Genomic DNA, 24257 nt, shown 5'->3' with positions numbered 1-24257 from the left:
ACAATATGGTTATATTAGGCTTGTCACAATCTGAGTCAAATAATATTTTAGAATAACAATATAATCTAATTATTTACATTTATATGTATACACATAAGCAGCCAAATGTTTCACTTCCAAATAATATTTTAATGTAAAACAAATGTAATGGATTTGCTCTACAGAGCTATACAAAATAAAAAAATCAAAATACAAAAATGCCATTAAGAAGTTAACTAAAATACTTCTAGACATATTTATTATTCCAAATGTACTAACTTCTATAATAACAACCTCTTCAACTTCTGTGCTCTTTGAGAATTTACTGTATACATGCAAAATATATTTCAAAATATCCAAAAACTGATACCTATTTCAATGATCTTAATGAACACCAATTTTCAGCATAAGCTTATTACAGTCAAATACTAGGGTCTCCCTCAAGCAAATCTGGAAGATTTTTAAATTATAGTTCAAGTTTATATCATTGTAGAAACACATAAGGAAGGTGCTTTGGGTTAACTTTTTGGTGGGTGCTTTAAGACACATACTTAAATCATTAGTCTTAGGTTTGATGAATGCTTAAAGCCACTTAAGAGTTCTCAAAAATTCGAGACAGCTGTAGCATAGTGAACACTAAATTTGAAGCCCAAAGATCAGCCTAGATAGACGGTCTCTAGTATTTGTGTCTGTTTTTAGAGCTCAAACACATAACTCAACCTACGTGTTTCAGAATCTCTTGTCCAGGTTTTTTTTTTTTTTTTCTTTTTTTTTTACGCATTATTTTTCTTTCAATCAAGACCTTAATGAGAATCAACTATATGCCAGGAACTGTGGTAGGCATTTTGTTATTCTAATGAGAAACTGAAGGTATAATGTCAGAAATGTGACCTTTTTGTTTGAATAGCTTCAGGATCAAGTGAATGAAGTTACAGATCTCCACTGAATTAAAAAAAAAAAAAAAAAGGCAAGGACTAAGAACAGCTTTCAAGCTTTCAGTTCAAATATAGGACAACACCAGGTAAAATTCACCAGGGAAAAAAGTGAGATAAATATTTGCTAACTAGATATTTTGAATCATTTGTTTTTAGTACCATGAAATTGAGGAAGGCAACGGACTTAAAACAATTAAATGAAAATACTTAAATTTATGTAGAAATAACCAGGATCCAGTTAAGGACGTGAAATAACAGAGACAAGAAGCCACAGTCTTTCTCACAGTTTGCTTGCCTTGTCAATTTCCTTTGCACTAAACCTACCTGAAAAGTGTACCTTGAAGGGTAAAAAATAGAGAAATGTCAAGTGAAGTACAAGAACCAGCAACGTCATTTATAATATTTTATGAAAGTGTACAAGATTTAACTGACACATATCACATACTATATAGAAGTTATGAAATATAAACATAGACCAATTTTAATGAAGAAACATTCTAACAGGTATTAACTAATTTACAAGCTCTTAACACAGCAGCTCTGTCCTACCAATCTAATGTGGTCAATCTCTGCAACATAATAGTTATGAAACAAGCTACTCTTCAGTAGGGTTCTCATGAAAAATTACAGATTTTACAGGAAGACCTAAGAACTGGATTTCTTTTTCTCATTAAAATAGAAATTAACCTTAAATGTATCTTTGGAGTTTAACTCCGGGAGGCAAAATATATAGAGAAAAAAATTAACAAAAATTTATATACATATATTTAACGCAGACACTAGTATGACCATCAATATCAACAACAGGATTTAACTACTTTGAATCCACATAAGCCTTTAACATCCATTCCCTTAAAAGCCAGTAGAGTTTGTTTAAAGATTCAGAACCAGGAGATAAGCAGCCTGGCGGTGAAAGAAGGGAAGTTACTTTTTTTTTTTTTTTTCCCCAGCATTTTCAAATCTCTCACAATGATACAAACTTTTGTAGGTTAGGCCAAACCACGAACTACCTGGGGTTGACAGAAGGGTGCAATCAGAGGCCAGGAGGGGATCCTAGAGATGAAGGCCAAACCGTCTCCAAGTATTAATGATTCCCCCTTATTAGGCAGCATTTCAAGAAAAACAAACAAACAAACAAAAAACATGTAGGGATCCCGTCGTAACCTAAAAAAGGTTGGTGGGCCAGAACCACAGTAGAAAGTGGGAGCAGAAACAGCATTTAAAAGTCTCAGTGTAACCCTTCCTCCCCTCCGTCACTATCAGACCGGACTATCCTCTGCACGTCCGAAGGCTGAGGGGGAGAGAGAGACGTGAGGTTAGGGTGGCTTCCCCGGCAGGTGCCCTCCCTAAACCCAAATCTCCGTTCTGAACCGACCTAAGAGCTGGTCCAGGGCTGGGAGCCCAGTTGATACCAGCAGCTGTCCATTCCGTACCGACGGTCGTGTGCCCGCGATGGACACCAGTCGAGAATAGCTGCTGTCAGAACCGCTGGCTCTAGGACCCCTCCTCTGGAAACTGGTGACGTTGTTCTTGCTGCCTGCCGCCACCATAGATCCAGTACTCCCAGCGCCGGTGCCGCAGGTCGCCACTGCCGCCATCTTGGAGCTTCCCGCGTTGACCCAATAGGAACTCTGGGAACTCAAGCAGCGGGCCTGTCAGAGCCAGTCCCAAACTCCCGCCTCCTTGCCCAGTACCACGGCTCTCGTGGCCAATAGGATTGAGAGTTCTCTTTCCAGTCAACCAATCGCAAGGAGGATTGCTGAAAAGTGAGCTCTACGTGGGGACGGCGGACTTTTCTGGGGCCCAGGTGAGAAAGGCCCACCTGAGTCCTGGGTGAGTCTACCTTGGTTCTTTGGGGATAGAGGTGGGTCGTGTTCAAAATTTTTCTCGTTTTGAGTATTCACTCTGAGTTAAAGAAAAGGCTAGTAAAGGAGCGATATGTCTAGAAACTACCAGTGGGAAATTGCACCTTTCACCGCTCCTTGGTAAAGAGAAAAGATATTTTCCCTCGCCTCTTTCTCTTCTGATTTCTGAAAGAAAATTCATACCGCCTTTAACATCAGGATTGTTTTTTTCCTTTTTCTTTCTTTTTTTTCTTTCTTGGGATGGTTGTGTTATATTGAAGAAATTGGAATTGGAACTCTTAATGAGTTGCTTGCTCAGCATCTGGGCTCAGTTCATCAGTGCCGATGCCAGGGAGGTGGGTTGGATTTAGACCTTAAGGGGAAAACTCTTGAGCTTTGAGGCGATTTGGTGTTCCTGTTTCAAACAGCAAATGACAAAATGTACTTCTCTGACAAGTCCCCGTGAGAAGCTTTCGTTAATTTTAATTAGTGCTTCTGGAAGTCTTGGGGCGCGTTTCCATAAGTAGTGTGAATGACAAGTGTTACTCTGACAACCTTGTTCACACATTTAATTGTCATTTGCTGTTAAGGCAGCTGCAAATAACAGAAAATACTTTAAGTCTCTTCCCCCGCCACCCCCTCCCCCCCCAAAAAAACCTGGTGAGTATTGGATGTGTATGTACTTTCTTTTTCTAGTGATTTGTGAACTCTGAATTGAGAGCTTTTTTATTAGAATTTTATGTGCTGAAAAAAGATGTGATTTAGAGATGTGTCTTTGGATTTAAAACTTTTCTCAAAACTGAGCTGGTTCGAGGAGTGATTTTTAAGGTATTCACGATTGACAAATGACTAAACTAAAATAGACTCCCAAATCATGCCTGCATTACTAGATTATTGGTTTTGACAGTGATCTGTGATACTTTAAAAATATATCCAACCTCACTGAAATTCTTGCCATAGGATTGTTTTAAATCGCAGTGACTTGTTAAAACTTTTTGGCCTGTTCTGTTTGATAAATTGCAGTTAGTATTGTGAAATAGTGGCTGGTGGGTTTTGTTTTTGTTTTTAAAGTAAAATGTTAAGAATACAAAACAAACCACCTTACTCTTTAACAATATATCAGCTGCAAAGCTTGATCAAGGTTTAGATGCTTTCATTTAGACTCTTTCATCAGTATATATTTGTAATCTAAATTATTCAATAAATAGCTGTTGAGTGCTTGCTTTCTGCTTAGATCTAATATGTCATTTTAGGCCTATTGAAGTAAAAATGTTCTCATTTGGGGATACAAGATTAACATGTAGAAAACAGCATAGCAGTTGAAGTGAACACATTGGACAATTGGTGCTAATATTTTCCTGTGGTGAATAAGTACTAAGGCCAAAACAGAAGGAACAAAGCAGTCTAATATCAAATGGAAACTTCTTGGATATTTTTGCTGCTCTGAAAACTTTGAAATACTACCAATATTGAATGTTTATGGGCTTCTTTACTACATATTCCCTTATTTTCTACTCCATTTACTTCACCCGTTAGTTTTCTAAAGGCAATGGTATGATGCTTTGTTTATCTTATTACTAGAAATGAAGAATTGTTTTTCAACTTTATAATTAGGAAAGCATGCCGTATATATGCACACAAAGCCATTCTTGAAATGAGGCTGTATCTTTCATATAACATGATCATAGAATAAATTAATCTATCGTAATTTTTTTTTTGATGAAGACAAAACTTTTGCCCTCAAAGCAAAATCTTGAATTTACCAGTATGTAGAGTTGTGTATAAAACATTGGAATAAATGAAGCATTTGTGGAAGGGAAGAGTTAAAAGAATATGTTTAGGTGTGGTGTTAATAATGATTAATAACAACTTAATAATTAACAACAATTGTTTGTTGAGCACATACTAAATCCCAGGCAGTATGCTAAGCATTCAGGTTATAGGAGAAAGAATAGTTTCTTTTCTCCTTGAGTTATGGGAGGAAAGTGGGTAAATAGGATAGTAAAGTATATTATAAATCCTTGGAGGACAAATGCAGGTTACCTAACTTGGACTGAGAGAGGGGGGCTGTGGGAAGTTTCTACTGAAAAGGAAGTTTAACCTGTGTGGATGAAGGATGTGTAAGAGATAAGGGCATTATACACAATGAAAGCCATTACAGAGAATGCAGAGACTTTCTTCAATAAATCTGCACCCATTGCTTCTGTGCAGATTAGTTCTCATGATTTATACAGAGTGCTAAGAAGAGACTGGAGAAGTTAGACAAAGGTCTAACTGATTTTTTTTCTTTTTTAAGGTTGTGGTTCTTATTTTTTGTAAAAATAATGGGAAATGGGAAATCACTTAAAAATTTTAAGTAAAGTATTAGCATGATGATCATATTTGATTGTTGTGTTTTGGCTAAGAGTATACTAGAAGAGAATCGATTGGGATAAAAAACATGAAATGAATTAGAGATTACTATGAGGAGTAGAATTGATATGACCAAGGAAAGTTGACAGGAGGAATCAAAGATGACTAACAGGTTTCTGCTTTGAACGGGTTTGTGAATAACAGAGGATCAAGAATAAAGGAAAACAGCAGAATTTTGTAGTTCTCGTGTTAGTTGTACAAAATGGGAGATAATAAAATGAGTTTTTAAAATCTGTTTTGAATATGTTTAAAAATTTTTTAATGTTTGTTTATTTTTGAGAGAGAGAGACAGAGTACGAGGGGGGTGGGTGCAGAGACAGAGAGTGAGACACAGAATCTGAATGAAACAGGCCCCAGGCTCTGAGCTGTCAGCACAGAGCCCGACGCGGGACTTGAACTCAGGAATGGTGACATCATGACCTGAGCCGAAGTCAGATGCTTAACCTACTGAGCAACCCAGATGCCCCTGTTTTGAATATGTTTAATTGGAGGTACCCTTGTAGTATCCAACTAGAGATGTCCAGTACACCGTGGGTTATGTGACAGAGGGATCTCTAGATGAAACATATAGATTTGAAATTAATTAGCACATGTTGGGAGTTTACATCAAGGGAATGGATAAAGTCACCAAGGAAATATATACTTTAAGATGAGAAGAAAAAAGAACCAAGAATAAACTTTGGGGTATATGAACATTTAAAAAGTGGGCAGTTGGGGCGCCTGAGTGGCTCAGTTGGTTGGGTGTCCAACTTCGGCTCAGGTCATGATCTCACGGTTCGTGGGTTCAAGCCCCACATCAGGCTCTGTGCTGACAGCTGGGAGCCTGGAGCCTGCTTCGGATTCTGTGTCTTCCTCTCTCTCTCTGGCCCTCCCCCGCTCACACTCTGTCTCTCTCTGCCTCTCAAAAATAAATAAAATAAAAAAAAAAGTAAAATAAATAAATAAATAAATAAATAAATAAATAAATAAATAGTGGGCAGAGGAACAGAAAGTAAAGTAAGAGTTGGGAAGTGTTTATTTGATTTAGTAATAATGTTTCTCAGATTTTGTTAAAGGAAGATTTGATGGAGTAGTAAAATTAAAAGTAAAATAATTATATTTAGAATTGAATGGCAAATGAATATTCTGTAAAAGTAGACCATTTTACATTTTAGAAAGCTTTCCTGTGAAGGGGGATAGAGGGAGATGACAGAGGTTTAAGGGAGGAGTTTTCTTAAAGAGAGAAAGAAAATAGGCCCTGGAAAATAATTCTAGACAACTGATAAAGCAAAGGACCTGAATGAGATACAAGGAATGGAAATCATAGCATAGGAGAAGGATCAGTTTTTGAAAGGGGGGGGACAATTCGATGGCTAAGGTGTGTAAAAGAAAAGAAGCTCTTTTCCCTCCTTTCTGCCATTAAATCTTGCAATCCTTAAGACCATTTTGACTTTTTATTCCATATTCTTACTTTTATCCAGTCCCAGGACTTCAGTTACCATTTATATATCAATGATTAACATAAATAGTCCAGAACGCTTCTCTGACTTCCAGAAGTATAAATTCAGGTATTTACTTTACCTGTTTCTTGAAAATCTTAGTGGGACCTCAAACTCCTAATGCCCAAGAATGAATTTTCTCTTGTGTTTTGTATCTCCGTAAATGATAGGACCATTTACAGAATTAGTTGCCTAAGACAAGTAACCTCACTTACACTCTGGTCCTCTTTTTTTTTTTTTTTTTTTTTAATTTTTATTTGTTTTGAGAGAGAGATAGAGTGCAAGCAGGGGAGGGGCAGAGAGACAGAGAGAGATAAAGGGAGGGAATCCCAAGCAAGCTCCTCAATGTCAGTGAAGAGCCCCATGCAGGGCTCGAACTCACAAACTGTGAGATCATGACCTGAGCCGAAACCAGAGTCTGACGTTTAACTGACTGAGCCACCCAGGTGCCCCACTCAGGTCCTCTTTCAAGCATCATTCTGCCGTATCCATTACATTGCCAAGACCTATGGAGTTTACTTTTTCATAGCTTTCTTTCTTTTTTTTTTTTTTAATTTTTTTTTTTTTTAACATTTATTTTTGAGACAGAGAGAGACAGAGCATGAACGGGGGAGGGTCAGAGAGAGAGGGAGACACAGAATCGGAAGCAGGCTCCAGGCTCCGAGCCATCAGCCCAGAGCCCGACGCGGGGCTCGAACTCACGGACTGTGAGATCGTGACTTGAGCTGAAGTCGGAGGCTTAACCGACTGAGCCACCCAGGCGCCCCATTTTCATAGCTTTCTAATCCATTCTGGGACATATAGCCCTCATCATGGTTCACCTGCAGTATATTCTTTATTCAAGAGCTATCCTAATCCTTTCTAAATAGAAATCTGATAATATAAAAACAATACTAAGCACTTGCATGTAGTTCCCTCTACTTGCCTCTCTAGGCACATCATTTTGTAAATTTCCTTACTCTCTCTACTCTAGCATTTATTCATTCTCCTGTACTCCACAAGTTTTCTTCCTCCTAAAGGCCACTAGTTAATTTATACTTATCCTTCAAATCTCACTTCAACCTACACATTCTCATTAAAGCCATCTCTCCTTCCTGTCAAAATGAAATCAGCTCCTATATACCAACAATGAATGAGTGGAATTGGAAATTGAAAACACAATCTAATTTACATTAGTAGCCAAAAAAATTAAGTACTTAGGCATAAATCTGAAAAAGATATTTATAAGATCTATAAGAGGAAAACTACAAAACTTTGATGAATAAAATTGAAGAAAAACCAAAAAAAAAATAGATATTCCATGTTTATGGGTATGAAACTCAAGGTCAAGATGTCAGTTCTTCCCAAATTAATCTCTAGATTCAATGCAATCCAAATTAAAATCCCAGCAAATTACTTTATGAATATTGACAAACTGATTTTAAAGTTCTTATGAAGAGGCAAAAGACCAAAAATAGCAAACACAAATAGCAAAATTGGAGGACTGAAACCACATGACTTCAAGATTTACTACAAAGTCACGCTAATTAAGACAGTGTGGAATTGGCAAAAGAATAGACAGATCAGTGGAACAGAATAGAGTACCCAGAAATAAATTCACATAACTATAATCAACTGATCTTTGACAAATGAGTAAAGGTAATATAATGAAGCAAAGATAGTCTTTTCAACAGATGATGCTGGAAGAACATATAAATGGCAAAGAAAAATTAGAATCTAGGCACAGACCTTACATCCTTCACAAAAATTAACTCTACTGGATCACATATCTAAATTTTTTTTTTCAACGTTTATTTATTTTTGGGACAGAGAGAGACAGAGCATGAACGGGGGAGGGGCAGAGAGAGAAGGAGACACAGAATCGGAAACAGGCTCCAGGCTCTGAGCCATCAGCCCAGAGCCTGACGCGGGGCTCGAACTCACAGACCGCGAGATCGTGACCTGGCTGAAGTCGGACGCTTAACCGACTGCGCCACCCAGGCGCCCCCTTTTTTTTTTTTTTTAATTTTTTTTTTCAACGTTTATTTATTTTTGGGACAGAGAGAGACATGGATCACATATCTAAACATAAAATGCAAAACTATAGAACTCCTAGAAGATAACATAGGAGAAAACTAGACAATCTTGGGTATATGATACTTTTTTAGATGTGAAACCAAAGATATCCATGAAAGAAGGAATTGATTACCTTGAGTTCATTAAAATAAAAACTCTTGCTCTTTGAGAGACAATGTCAAGGGAATGAGAAGAAAAGCTACATACTCAAGGAAATATTTGCAAATGATATACCTGATAAAATATTGTTATCCAGAATATTAAACTCTTTAAAAAAAAACTCCATAGTAAACAACCAGATTTAAAAATGGGCCAAAAACCTTATGATACACTTGACCAAAGAAGACATACAGATGACAAAAAGCAAATGAAAGGATGCTTCACATCATATGTCATCAGAGAAATGGAAATTTAAGCAACATTGAGATATTAGTGCACACCTACTAAAGTGGCCAAAATCTGAAACACTGACAACACCAAGTGCTGATGAGAATGTGGAGCAACAGGAACTCTTATACATTGCTGATGGAAATCAAAATTGTACAGCCACTTTGGAAGATAATTTGGAGATTTCTTACAAAACTGAACATGCTCTTACCATATGCTCCAACAGTCATTCACCTAGGCATTTATCCAAAGGAGTTGAAAATATCCACATGCATACTTGCACATGGATGTTTGTTTATAGCAGCTTTATTCATAATTGCCAAAACTTAGAAGCAACCAAGATGTCCTTCATTAAGTGAATGGATGAATAAAATTCTGGACGATGGAATATTATTCAGTGGTAAAAACAAATGAGCTATCAAGCTATGAAAAGATATGGAGGAACCTTAAATGCAAATTACTAAGTGAAAGAAACCAATTTGAAAAAGCTACATACCTAGTCCAACTCTATGAAATTCTGGAAAAGCAAAACTGTGGAGACCATAAAAAGATCAGTGGTTGTCAGAAGTGTTTGGTGGGGAAAGATGAATAAACAAAGCATAGGGGATTTTTAGTGAAAATGTTCCATATAATTGTTGGATATGTCACTATACTTTTGTCCAAACCCGTAGAAATGTGCAGCACCAAACGTGAATCCTAAGATCAGCTGTGGACTTTGGGTGATTATAATATCTCAATATAGGTTCATCCTTGGTAAAAAAATGTGCTATTTTCTGGTGACTAATATTGATAATAGGGGAGGCAATACACGTGTGGAGTCAAGAGTATATGGAAAATTTCTGTACTTTTCTCTCAATTTTATTGTAACCCTAAAACTTCTTTAATATGAAATTAGCTGTATAAAATTTCAATCTGAGGTTTCGATAAGCAATGTCTATATCACTTTTGTTGCCACATAGTAGGACCATTTTCACAAGGGTTCCAACAAGTTGGTATTCTGAGAAGTCTTCGAGTGCAGTTCTAAAACTGTAGCAACCTATTTAAGGTATATCAGGAAACTTAATGGTCATGGTAAGCAACTAGCATCTTATGACTGAAATGGATACCTCAGTGGCTTTTTTTTTTTTTTCAACGTTTATTTATTTTTGGGACAGAGAGAGACAGAGCATGAACGGGGGAGGGGCAGAGAGAGAGGGAGACACAGAATCGGAAGCAGGCTCCAGGCTCTGGGCCATCATCAGCCCAGAGCCCGACGCGGGGCTCGAACCCACGGACCGCGAGATTGTGACCTGGCTGAAGTCGGACGCTTAACCGACTGCGCCACCCAGGCGCCCCTACCTCAGTGGCTTTTTGAGACTTAGGGTTCATATTACAACTGTGACTATGAAGGTAAACCATATTAATAGAGATCTTGTAGAGGCTTACTACAAGGTCTGATGGTGTTCTGGCAGCATGATTGAATGAATAAATGTCAAAATCATGTGTGCACAGGGTGAGTTCTTAACCCCATGTAATCTCTTTTTGCTTCCTTTTAGTACATTCACAAAGAGAAACCATGGTCCTCATTTGCTTTACCTGTTTTTGTACTTTATGTAAATGAAGCCATCACTATTTGACTTCTTTTGTTCAACACTGTATTTGTGAAATGATTGCTATTAATGTGTACAGATTTGGATTATTTATTGCTTTATAGTGATGTGTAGGGATGCCTGGATGGCTCAGCATCTAACTCTTGATTTCGGCTCAGGTCATGATCTCACGGTTCATATAAATTCAATCCCTGAATCGGGCTCTGTGCTGTCAGCGCAGAGCCTGCTTGGGATTCTCTCTCTCTCTCTCTCTCTCTCTCTCTCTGCCCCTCCACCATGGTTGCTACTCTCAAATAAACTTAAAAAAAAAAAAATAAAAATTGGGGCACCTGGGTGGCTCAGTTGGTTAAGTGTCCGACTTCGGCTCAGGTCACGATCTCACAGTATGTGAGTTTGAGCCCTGCATTAGGCTCTGTGCTAACAGCTCAGAGCCTGGAGCCTGCTTCGGATTCTGTGTCCCCCTGTCTCTTCTCTGCCCCTACCCTACCCCAGTTGCACTCTGTCGCTCTATGTCTTTCAAAAATAAAATAAATGTTAAAAAAATTTTTTTAAATAAAAATTAAAAATTAAAAAAATTGTATTGTGTAAATATATCACAATTCATTATTCATTCTACTGTTGAAAGGGATTTGGCTAGTTTGCTGTTTGGGGCCAAATATTTTTCTAGCGTGGTTGTACCAATTTACACTCTTACCAGGAATGTTTGAGAATTTCAGTTGCCTGTCATCCTTACCAACACTTAATATTTTCTTTTCACTGTAGCCTTTCTGAAAGGGTTGTGGTATGACATTGTCGTTTGGATTTTGACTGACCAAGTTGAGCACCTGTTTGTATGTTTATTGGCCATTTAGATAAACTTCTTGTGTGAAGAGTCTGGTCATGTCTTTGCTAATTTTTTTTTTTTTTTTAAGTATTGTTGGATTGTCTAGATTTTTAGATTCTTTTTATGTTTTGGAAAGAAGTCCAGTTTGGAATAAATGTGTTACAAATTTCCTCTCTTAGTCTGTGACTTCCCTTTTCATATTCTTTTTTTTTTTTATGTTTATTTATTTTTGAGAGAGGGAGAGACCAAGCTGGAGTGGAGGAGGGGCACAGAGGAGACACAGAATCTGAAGCAGGCTCCAGGCTCTCAGCTGTCAGCACAGAGCCAGACATGGGGCTTGAACTCATGGACTGTGAGATCATGACCTGAGCCGAAGTCAGATGCTTAATCGACTGAGTCACCCAGGTGCCCCTCATATTTTTCTTTTCTTTTTTTTTTTTTAAGATTTTATTTTTTGGGGCGCCTGGGTGGCGCAGTCGGTTAAGCGTCCGACTTCAGCCAGGTCACGATCTCGCGGTCCGTGAGTTCGAGCCCCGCGTCAGGCTCTGGGCTGATGGCTCAGAGCCTGGAGCCTGTTTCCGATTCTGTGTCTCCCTCTCTCTCTGCCCCTCCCCCGTTCATGCTCTGTCTCTCTCTGTCCCAAAAATAAATAAACGTTGAAAAAAAAAATTAAAAAAAAAAAAAAGATTTTATTTTTTAAGTAATCTTTTCCTGTAACATGGGGCTTTTAACTCACAATGCTGAGATCAAGAGTAGCATGCTCCACAGACTGAGCCAGCCGAGTGCCCTACCTTTTCATATTTTTGTCTTTCATTTTTAGTCAGAATATATTCTGATGTATCAATTTTTTATTTTATGGCTGTTTGCCTACTCCAAGATTTCAAAGATGATCTCAATGTTTCTTCTAAATATTTCTTCTGTCATCTGCTGGAATTGATTTTATTTTTCCTTCGGTGTTAGGTAGGAGTAAAGGTGTATTTGTTTTTCCTATATAGATAGTTTATTGACCTACTACCATTTATTGAAAAGACAGTTCTTTCCCTGCTATATTGAATCATTACTTTTTCAATAAGTAAAATCACATTGATTAGGTAGATTTTTTTTTCTGGCTTCCCCATTTCATTGGTTAGTTTGCGATACTTCAGGTTTTTCAGGATGACTTTTTTCCTTTTTTAACTACTTATACTGTATTGTGCTGAAACTAAATCTGTAAAAATAAGAAACCTTTGTGACAATCTTTTACAACTTTGACTCATCAGCAAAATCTTTTGGCTTCTATTTAGTCTGTAGAGCCTTCAGATAATTGTTTTTGTATTTGGTCTTGCTTTTATGGTTATCTATGGGAAGAGTTTGTTGTAAGTGTACTTCACCATACTAGAAGCAGTTCTTACTACGTTTTTAATGACTATAATTGCTAATATTATTTGTGTTTCTTCCTTTTTTCATAGTTAGGATTGCTAGAGATTTTTCATTTTTATTCTTTTCCCAAAAATCCAACTTTTGGGCTTAATTTTTTTCTGTTTTATGTTCACTTTTTACTATGTCAATTACTGCTTTTTCTTTTTATCTGTTTTCTACATTTATTGGTTTTGATTTGCTGAGATTTTGGTTTTCCCCCTTGTGATAAAAGCTTAATTCATCGATTTTCTTCCTTTTTTCTTTTCTAATATACTGTTTATAGTTAGGAGTGTAATTTCTCTAAATACTGCTTTTGCTGCATCCTACAACTTTTAATATTTTATGTTTTCATAAGCATTTATTTCAAAATATTTTCAACTTTTTTGGTTTGATTTCCTCACTGACCCATGAATTTTTTAGGAAATTTTAAGAATGCCAAAAATAACACATTATACTGGATGCAAGGAAAGCAGGTATAATCTGGAAGTGTCCAGAGCACATGAGTACTTATGTTCATCCCGCTTTTAGTGGATATTTAAATATAAACAGAAAACTGGGGGAGTTTAAAATTAAAATTTAAAAATCCATTGTGTACTCCTATGTTGGAATATTCAGTGTAGTAGGGTAAATGTGTCAGAAGGTAAACATGTTTTAGTTCAAGGAAATTTGTCAAGTAAATGTATCTATAAAGGTAAACAAGACATTTTTAGTGGTAAACACTAGAACACTAACAATTTTCAGTGATAAAAGTAAAAGAAATTCTAGAGCAGGATAAACTGGGACTATTCTTCAAGAAAGCCCAAATAAGGAATTGAACAACTGGTGACTGGTGCCAGGTGCTCCTTTCGTGTGTTACCTTTGAGGAATCTCATAGGCATAAAACTGTTGTGCTAATCTGAACCCATGTGTTGTTCTAATTGTCCTGGACATTTCTGATGACGTGTGATCAGTTCATCTTCACTACGAATAATTATGGCAACCCAGGGAAAGGCCACTTATTTAAAACCATTCTATTTGAAGCTTCTTGCATCATGTCTGATTTTGCATGGAGGGTCTCAAAGACTAGTAAAGCTCCCCTCTAAAGAAATATATAATTGTTGGCCCAATGAGTAGTGTTAACAGAGGGAAATATGTTATTTTGACTACTGTTTTCTAGTTTAAGAGTCTGGGTATGAAATATGTTTATACTTTATATACTGGATATGAAGTTTCTTGCAGTATAAGATGAAAATTAAAATTCATAGGAAACATTTTCCTTGTTAACTCAGAACTAAATTGGAGCCATCTATTATACAACTTTTTAAAACTTTTTATTCATGACTCGTTCCATATTTTACCTTTCTTTGAATTATATTATCTTAGGAAACACTTTTTTTTATTACTTTCAAGTTTGATAGCATTATTTGCATTCCCTACATTGAATTCTTTTATAATCCCTTCTATATCTGTGATGACATTTACTAACTTATTTGTAATGCTATATATTTGGATTTTCTTTTCTCTGAATAACTTTGAAGCATTATTTTAAAGAAAATTGTAATATTCATTCATTTTTGAGAGACAGAGAGAGACACAGAGCATGTGTGGGGGATGGGCAGAGAGAGATGGAGACACAGAATCCAAAGCAGGCTCCAGGCTCTGAGCTGTCAGCACAGAGCCTGACCTGGGACTTGAACTCACAGACTGCGAGATCATGACCTGAGCTGAAGTTGGATGCTTAACTGACTGAGCCACCCAGGTGCCCTGAAGCATTATTTAAAAAAAAAAAAAAATGTGTATATATATATATATATATATGTATATAAAAAAAATGTGTATATATATATACACACACACACATACATATATATTTTTTAAAGGTATTTTCATAGAATGACATCTTAGGTTTATGCATTAATGATTTCCATTTCTAACATTACTAATTTATCTTTTTCTGAATTTAATCTTTCTTCCTGCTTCTCTTACCTATATGTTTATTTTTTCACTATAGTACTTTTTAAAGCAATAATTAAAATACAGTTCTAGTAATCTATTGTAGTAATTTCCAAATAAGCCATGTCCAGCAGAATTTCTTGTTAATGAAATGTTCTATGCCTACAGTGTCCAGTACAATAACCATTAAATACATATGGCTATTGGGCACTTGCAGTGTGGTTGACATGACTGAGGAACTGAAGTTTTAATTTTATTATTTAAATTTAAACACTGCATTTGGCTAGTTGCTACTATATTGGACAGCATAGCTATAGATCAAGATTCGACAGATGTTTCTGTAAAAGACCAAATGGTAAATATTTTAGGCTTTGCACACCATATGGTCCCTGTTGCAACTTAACTCTACTGTTGTAGTTAGTAGGAAAGCAGCCACAGAGAACATGTAAACATATAAGCATTCTGTATTACAGTAAAACTTTAATTGCTAAAGTGGTGCTGGCAGGATTTGGCTCGTTGGCCCAAGTTTGACAACTTCTACTCTAGATCAAAGATGTACTTAGTAGTATATATATTTTTTTCTTCTGCTCTGTATTGTCTGGGTCCTTTACATTATTTTTCCTCGTGTGTGTGTGTGTGTTGGAGAGGACAGAGGAGTCTCTTTTCCTGTACTATTTTGAAAGAGATTATCACCCACACTGGGTTATTACTCTGTATTTCTTCAACTTTTGTTCCAACTTTTCAAGTTTTTCTGTATGTTGCAGGGTGGGGGCCGGGGAGATGGTGGTGGATAGGCATTCTATTTTAAATTTCTTTAAACTATACTCTTTGTTCTTTTAATTCTACTCTTTCATACGCTTCTTGTTTTGTAGGTACAATATCTTATCCAGTTTTTCTGAAGATGTTAATTAGAATCCTTTTTCTTTCTTTTTCCCTCGAATTACCTGTTATCTCTAGAGTTGTTTGTTCTTTTTTTCATCATGGGCCTTTTTCATTCTTGTGGTTTCCTTAAATGTTGGTGATCCTTGGATGTCCATCATGTTAATAAATGACCAGTTGAATAATATAGATTATTGGAATAGGTTTTTTTCTTGATTCCATAGCAAATCTTTACTCTAAATGGAAAGAATATTTATGGGGAGTTTTTTGGTACGTAGGTAGGATTTACTTATTAGTGTGCTTTGCTGAGAATAAATAAGCAGACAGGCCAGGCGCTTCTCTAATAACCAGATAAGGAGGATTCTTCCCTAGGTTTCCAGGCACCATATCAGGCAGTTTTTACCTTTTTTAAGTATGCTAATCTCCATAACTGTTGATTCAGCCCACAACCCCTTTGGAATCACAAGAAAAAAAGTCCTATCTTCCCTGAAACATTCTTTGTGTGTGCTTGGCCAGGGGTCAGCGTACTTTTTATGTTTTGTAGGCCTTACCACCTCTTTCAGAACTACTCCACTCTGTCATTTTCACCCTAACCTACCTATCACTGTGATTTCATACATTATATCTTATAGAAATTCTTCAAAATCTCTAGTATGTTGATGCTTTTCACCCCCTTTTACTGGCCTGAGGGTCAGCCTATTATTCTATTCAGGCCTTCAACGGATTGGTTGAGGCATACTCATGTTAGCGACGGCAATCTGCTTTACTCAGTCTGATAATCTAAATGTTAATCTATTCCAGAAGCACCCTCACAGGAACACCCAGAATATTGTTTGACTAGATATTTTGGTACCCCATAGCCCAGTCAAGTTGACACACAAAATTAGTCATCATAGTCCTATAACTACTAAGTGGTAGAACTAGGATTCACAACAGAGCTGTCTGATGACAAAAATCCATGCTCTCATTTAGTAGTTGCACTTGTATCCAAACTCAGTGTCCTCCATAAAGGTAGCTCTTTATTTAGCCAATTTATGAAGATTAGCACTAGAAATGAGGCATATTTCCCTTGCCAAAATGGGTTATATATCCATAGTGACTAGGATGGTGAGAAAATGTGATATGAAACAACTGAGACAGTAAGTGCAATATATTTAACCCAGAGATGAATAATTTTGAGTTTCCTAAGGCCTGTGTTAATCCGGTGAAAGGGAAATAAGACCCTTTGTTTCTCCAGAGCATAGAAATTTTAATTTCAACTCAGATTAAAGAACTTTTTTATCAGGATTGTCCAGCACTGAAACAAGATCTTTAATAATTTAATGAAAGATTTGCTTTTAAAAATCTTTAGAATTTGATTGAATTTGGCTTCCCAGTGATGGCCCACCCTAAGCCCTGGAACATGTGAACGTTCTTAGATGTCACTTCCCTAATTATGTTTTCACATGGCACAGTTGACCTAAAGATGGGGAACTGACCATGTTGAGCCTGATCTAATCATGAGACTTTCAGGGGAAAAAAAGAATATTCTTCACCTGGTAACAGAAGAGGAAGTTGTAACATGCTGGGTCTGAAGATGAAGACAGCATGGGAAAAGGAATATAGGAAACCTTAAGGAGATGAGAGATGCCCTCAGCTGGTAACAAGCAAAAAGAGGGAACCTTAGACTATATCTCAGTTGCAAGAAACAGGGTTCTGCCAGCAACCTAGAAGTGGTTGGTGGTGGATTGCTCCTCAGTGACTCCAGAGAAGAGCTCAGTCTGAAATCCTGATATTTGGCTTTGTGATACCCTGAGCAAAGAACCCAATTAAGACTGTCTATATTGGTAATCTGCAGAACTGTAGGGTAATGGATGTTGATTAAAATTTTAAAAAATCTTTAGAATTTTAATGTCATGTCTTACTTTTTATATTTTTCATTCCCCAAATGGAAAGTTAAAAACAAAGTTAAAGGCCATTTTGTATTGTAGGCATCCCTTGGTTTATTTCACTTTATTGTGCTTCACAGATGATGCATTTGTTACAAATTGGAGACTTGTGGCAACCCTGCAATGAGAAAGTCTACTGGCACCATTTTTCCAACAGCATTTGCTCATTTTGTGTCTCTTTCACATTTTGGTAGTTCTCACAATATTTCAGCCTTTTTCATTATTATTTGTTATGGTGATCTGTGATCAGTGACCTTTGATGGTACTATTATAATTGTTTGGGACATCACACATTGTGCCCATATAAGACAGTGAATTTAACCAATTAATCTTACATGTGTTCTGCCTAGTCCCAGCCATTTTCCATCTCTCAATCTCCTTGAGCCACCCTATTCTCTGAGACATAACAATATGAAATGAGGCCAGTTAATAGCCCTACAGTGGCCTCTAAGTACTCTGGTGAAAGGGAAATCCCACATCTCTCACTTTACTTATTTTTTTTAAAGATTTTATTTTACTTTTGAGAGAGAGAGAGAGAGCGCGCGCGAGCGTGAGCAAGCACGGGAGGGGCTGAGGGGAGGAGAGAGAGAATCTTAAGCAGGCTCCACACCTGGCACAGAGCCTGAGCGGGCTTGATCTCAGGACTGTGAGATTACGACCTGAGCTGACACTTAACTGACTGAGCAACCAGGCACCCCTGCATCTCTTACTTTAAATCAAAAGCCAGATATGGAGCTTAGTGAGGAAGGCATGTTGAAAGCCAAGATATGCTGAAAGCCTAATCCAGGTCAAGGCTCCAACTCTCTTCAATTCTGTGAAGGCTGAGAGAGATGAGGAACCTTCAGAAGAAGCCTGAAGCTAGCAGAGGTTGGTTTGTGAGGTTTGAAGAAAGAAGCTGTCTTTATAACATAGAAGTATGTAGTGAAGCAGCAAGAGCTCATGTAGAAGCTGCAACACTATTGAGAAGATCAAGCTAAGATCATTAACAAAGGTGGTCACACTAAACTAGATTTTCAATATAGACATAGACAAAATAGCCTTCTATTGAAAGAAGATGCCATCTGGGACTTTCATAGGTAGAGAGGAAAAGTCAGTGCCTGGCTTCAAAGCTTCTAAGGACAGGCTGATTCTCTTGTTAGGGGCTAATGCAACTGATGACTTGAAGTTGAAGCCAGTGCTTATTTATCATTCTGAAAATCTAGGGCCCTTAAGAATTATGCTAAATCTATTCAGTCTGTGCTCTATAAAGGGAACACCAAACCCTGGATGACAGCACATTTATTTACAGCATAGTTTACTGAATATTTTAAGTTTAAGGTTTTCTCACAAAAAAAGATTCCTTCAAAGTGTTACTGCTCATTGACAATGTATCTGGTCACCCCAGAGCTCTGATGAAGACGTACAATGAGATGAATGTTTTCATGCCTGCTAACACAGCATCCATTCTTCACCCCATGGATCAAGGAGTAATTTCAACTTTCAAGCCTTATTATTTAAGAAATATATTTCATAAGGCTGTAACTGCAATAGATAGTGATTCCTCTGATGGATCTGGGCAAAGTAAACTGAAAGCCTTCTGGAAAGGATTTGCCATTCTAGATGACATTAACAACATTAATGATTCATGGGAAGAGGTCAAAATGTCAACATTAACAAGAGTTTGGAAGAAGTTAATTCCAGCCTTCATGGTTGACTTTGAGGGTTTCAAACCTTCAGAAAGTGACTATGGATGTGGTAAAAATAGCAAGAAAACTAGAATTAGAAGTGGAGCCTGAAGATGCAACTGAATTGCTGCAATCTCATGTTAAAACTTGAATGGATGAGGAGTTGCTTCTCTGTCTCTCTCTCTGCCCCTCGCTCTCTCTCAAAAATAAATAAATATTGCTAAAAATCCTTTTTGTGATAAAATTCACTATTTTATTTTTTTCTAAGGGTACTATTCAGTGCCACTAAGTATATTTACAGTGTTGTATAAACGTTGTCACTATTTTTGAAACTTTGTCATCATCTCAAACAGAAACTCTTTCCCCATTGAGCAATAACTCCCCATTCCTCCATTGCCCAGCCTCTGGTAACTTTTATTCTACTTCCTGTCTCTATGAGTTTGCATATCTAGGTACCTTATATAAGTGGAATCATATATTATTCTTTATTAGCATTTGCATAATGTTTTTCACTTAGCATAGTGTTTTTCAAAGTTCATTCATCTTGTATCATGCATCAGAACTTCATTTCTTTTTATGGTTGAATAGTATTTCATTGTATGTGTATAGCACATTTTGTTTATCCATGCATTTTTTTGATAGACACTTGGGTTGTTTCCTTTTGCCTATCATGAGTAATACTGAAAAGAACATTGGTGTATAAATATCTGCTAGAGTCCCTGCTATCAGTTTCTTCAGGTGTATCCCTAGGAGTGGAATTTGCTGGATCATATGGTAAGTCTAACTTTGTGAGGAACTGCCACAGTGTTTTCCAGAGTGGCTGACCATTTTGTGTTCAGTAATAGTACGTAGGGGTTCCAGTTTCTCCCTGTGCTTAGCAACTTGTGTTGGTTTTTGTTTTTTGGATAATAGCCATCCTAGTGAGTTTGCAGTGGTATCTGATTGTGGTTTTGATTTGCATTTTCCTAATGATTTGTGATGTTAGCATCTTATGTAATCTTATGTAATCTTATGTAGCCTCAGAATTGTCCAAGTCATTTGGTACTGATTTCTTTTTTGCTTAACAGTTCCTTCTCTCTTTCTCTCACATTTTACTATAATACACCTTTAATATTTTGGAAGTCTCCTCAGCCAAATATACAATTCATTCTTAAACATTTTGCTTTTCACTCAATAGAGCACATTTCAGCCAAATTTTCTGCTAATTTATAATGGGGATTGCCTTCCCACCAGTGTCGAATAACATATCCCTCATTTCCTTCTTGAGACTTTACCAGGAGTCCTTTTAATGTTCATATTTCTTTAACATTCTGTTCTTGCCAGTATATGTATTCTCTAAGATGATAGTTTTCTCTGCCATTCTGTCTACTACCTTCTGAACCTTTACCAGAATCTCCTTAACATGTCTATTTCTATGGCAGTCTCATCAGGGCAATCTACCAATGCTCTCTTCAAACTTTTTTAATATTTACGTGTCTGTAAGAGCAATACTCCACTTCTAAATACCAAAATATGTATTAATTTCCTAGGATTTCCATAACAAATTAACACAAACTTGGAGGCTTATAACAACAGAAATTTACTTGGAAACCAAAAGTTCAAAATCAAGGTGTCAGCAGAGCCATGTTTGTCCCAAAGGCACTAGGGGAGAATCCGTCCTTGCTTCTTCTAGTTTATTATGGCTCCTGTCGCTCCTTGTCTTGTGGCAGCATAACTCCAGTCTTTGCCTCCATGTTCACATTGTCTTTTCTCCATGTTTCTCTGTGTCCTTTTCTGTCTTGTATGAGAACATTCACATTGGAGTTAGGGCCTACCCTAATCTAGAATGACCTCATATTGATCCTTACCTTAGTTATATCCACAGAGACCCTACATCCCGGTAAGGTCACATTCTAAGATTATTGGTAGACGTGAATTTAGGGCGGAGGGAGGAACACTATTCGACACACTGCGGTCTCATTTTAGGTAATTATATTATAAATGTGTTATATAATCTAATTATAATTTTAAAAACCAACATTTATGATATTATGAAATTATTTTTTAATGTACTAATACCATTAATGTTAATACTCGTATTAGTGCTGAATAGGGAAATCATTCTTTTCAGACTTGACGATATATATTAGAAGTAAGGGTTTATTTCATGTATCTTTGCTTTTTAATGAGGATATTATGCACATGTGCATGCACACACATGAATGAAAAGCACTAAAATTCTGTTGACTTACAAAAGTTTACTACTCAGTATCTGTTCATACTAATGTAGTAACATCCTAAATCCCCTCTTTATTAGAATAGTGGAGGTCTTGTTGATTGGAATGAGTGTGTGAGATTAAATGTCCTTGACATTTTTCACAGTTTCGAGATTGACTCCAAAATGTTTAGTGAATTCTTCAAATATTTAAATAAATCAGAGGAAAAATATTTCTATAAGTAGCAACAGTATAATTTTATGGAGTTTCCAATCAGGTTATATTGTTAAGATCAAGGACAGTGCCTATAAAAGGGTGAAAGAGTATAATTTAAGCAGACTGTTGCAGAAAAAACTCACTTTTAAGTGTCCTAACATAAAAGGGAAAAAGTTGGTAGGGTCACAAAGAGAGGAGTTTGACAAAACAATAATTGAGATTGAAACAGAAATGTATTAGAAAAGAGAGAGAAGATGGACTGGTAGGAATAAGGAAATATCACAAAAAATGAATAATTTTTTTTTTAATGTTTATATTTATTTTTGAGACATAGAGCATGAGCGGTGGAGGGGCAGAGAGAGAGGGAGACACAGAATCCAAAGCAGGCTCCAGGCTCTGAGCTGTCAGACCAGAGCCCGACGTGGGGCTCAAACTCGTCAACTGCGAGATCATGACCTGAGCTGAAGTCGGACGCTTAACCGACTGAGCCACCCAGGTGCCCCCAAAATGAAATGTATGAAAGCAAAGGCAAGATATAGGATAAGAGAAAGACTGTAAGGAGGGCAAAATATAAGAAATAATGCCATGAATAGCTTAATAGTAAAGTGTAGAAGATTAATAAAAATATATCAGTTTCTTTTGGCTTCATTAAAATAATAATTATTAGAGAGTCACTGTAGTCTTAATATCATATACTTAAGGTTTTCATGTTATTTTGCCAGAGGAAAATAGTAGAAACCATTTTATATATTACTTGCTAAATTTTGAATACATGTTATATATTAGTATTACATTGATATGTGATAGTGTGTATTACATAAATTATATAAAATTATATTCCAAGATGAATATTCATGTTATCTTCTTTCAATGGGAAAAATTTGTATTTCAGCATAGACACTGAATTGTTGCATGTGAGCACATATGAAGCAAACTTTAACATCTCAAATAAAAATGGAGTTAAAACTTCATTTTGAAGTATGATTGACATACAGTTTCAGGTGTATATCATACCTATTTGATATTCTTATGTACTGTGAAATGATAAGTGTAGTTATTATCTGTCACCAAAGTTATTACGATATTATTGACCACACTGTATATTATATCCCCATGACTTATTTATTTTATAACTGAAAGTTCATTTTATAATGGGAAAATCCTTTTTTTTTTTTTTTTTCCAGTCATAAGAACTGACATGGAACTATTTTAGTTGGCTGTTAGGCAGATTTGGCATCCAAGACAGTATCAAACATAGTATGTTTTTCATTTGTCACTAAATTTTTAACTGGTCACAGAGTTTTTCTGCAATTATCACGTGCATTGCTTGTATTCAGTAAATATTTGAATAATCAGTTTTAACATATCCACATTATACACTACTTCTCTGCTGCCTTTTCATTAGTAAAATTAACCTCAGATATTCATGCTGGTATGTAGAAATGAATCTTATATCCTGTTACTTGCCAATTCTTTAGAGTTTGATATATTAGAATTGTTTATCAACTGTTGTCAACCCTTTTAAGTCCTTGACCACTGTTCTCTCTGGTTTAATATATCATGTCATCCACTTTCTTCTGCTTAAATTTTCTAGTGGATAAAGGACTTCAATATTCTGGGTCTTTTTTAATCATTTTATCCAAAGTATATCATATATTTGAATTCAGAATCCCATTGAACCACTAAGAGGAATATGTACCTTAAAAACGAGAGACATTTAGTCATATACTAATTTTACATAACGTGGCTGGGGGAATCCTTTACCTAATATAATTTTTATTTCCTGCTTTAGGAATTCTGAAATCGTGGATCACCCATATATACTTTGAGAACATGCTTTAAGTGTTTTTTTTTTTTTTTTTTTTTTTTCTGGAAGCCTTACACCTGCCCTAAAAATTGAATGTATTGTAGAACAGACCTATGGTAAGTGGTTCTTTTTTCCCCTTTTTCTTCTGTCCGGTTCATGTTCAAGTTAAGTCTTATGAATGTTGTAATGCTGCTCCCTGCTGGACACTGTAATTTTTTAAAGTTGGCACTTAATAGATGGGCAAATAACTGGTTAGCTGGACCCACTGAAGAAGGAACTCCTTGGATGCATTCATAGAAAAACAACAATATGCAACAAAAGCAACTGTATTAAAATGGGTGATACCATCGTGATTGTGTTGATATCTGGAGTATGATGAAGGGGCTGGTAGTCTTGTTTCTAAATTTCATTGTCCACTTGTTGAGTGGCATCTAAAAGTTATAACAAACATACATCGAAAGATGCTTGTAGATGATGGACCTTTTAGGATTTCCTAAATTGTGTGTATATAATGTTTATAAATGAAGTCAGTTTATTTTTATTCTTTTCATTATTATCTTTTTTGTAATAATTTTAATTCCCTGTATTTTTTGTTTTTCCAAAGGAAATATTTAAAATCGCTCCAGTATAATTTAAATTAGGCATTATTGGATCTATTTTTGAATGAGTCTTCCTATGTTACACTTTGTACAGTAGACTTTAAGTGTAACTTGCTTTGTATATCCATCCTGTAATC

The 24257-nt window shown here is 36.3% G+C and overlaps 2 protein-coding genes across 5 annotated transcripts in view; one reads left to right on the top strand and one right to left on the bottom strand.

Annotated features, from left to right (window-relative positions):
- The window catches only part of ELP4 (elongator acetyltransferase complex subunit 4), a 249704-nt gene extending 247172 nt beyond the window's left edge, over positions 1–2532 (bottom strand). Inside the window, exon 1 of the mRNA XM_030331401.2 lies at positions 2290–2532. Within this exon, the coding sequence (XP_030187261.1) occupies positions 2290–2512 (223 nt within the window). The 5' untranslated portion in view covers positions 2513–2532. The remainder of the gene's footprint in view (positions 1–2289) is intronic.
- Positions 2533–2683: 151 nt separating this feature from the next.
- Positions 2684–24257, top strand: part of IMMP1L (inner mitochondrial membrane peptidase subunit 1) — an 83793-nt gene continuing 62219 nt past the window's right edge. The window contains exons 1-2 of one of the 4 annotated variants that reach the window (XM_030331867.1): positions 2684–2747; positions 23507–23637. The gene's annotated coding sequence lies outside the window, so the exon portion shown is untranslated. Of the gene's footprint in view, positions 2779–23506; positions 23638–24257 lie in introns of all 4 variants that reach the window. The other 3 variants (XM_030331866.1, XM_030331870.1, XM_030331869.1) reach the window with 3 other exon arrangements.

The sequence above is a fragment of the Lynx canadensis genome, chromosome D1 (genome assembly GCF_007474595.2).
Source record: "Lynx canadensis isolate LIC74 chromosome D1, mLynCan4.pri.v2, whole genome shotgun sequence".
NCBI classification, from domain to species: domain Eukaryota; kingdom Metazoa; phylum Chordata; class Mammalia; order Carnivora; family Felidae; genus Lynx; species Lynx canadensis.
The sequence above is the reverse complement of the archived record's forward strand: the minus strand, read 5'-3'. Positions and strand labels throughout refer to the sequence as shown.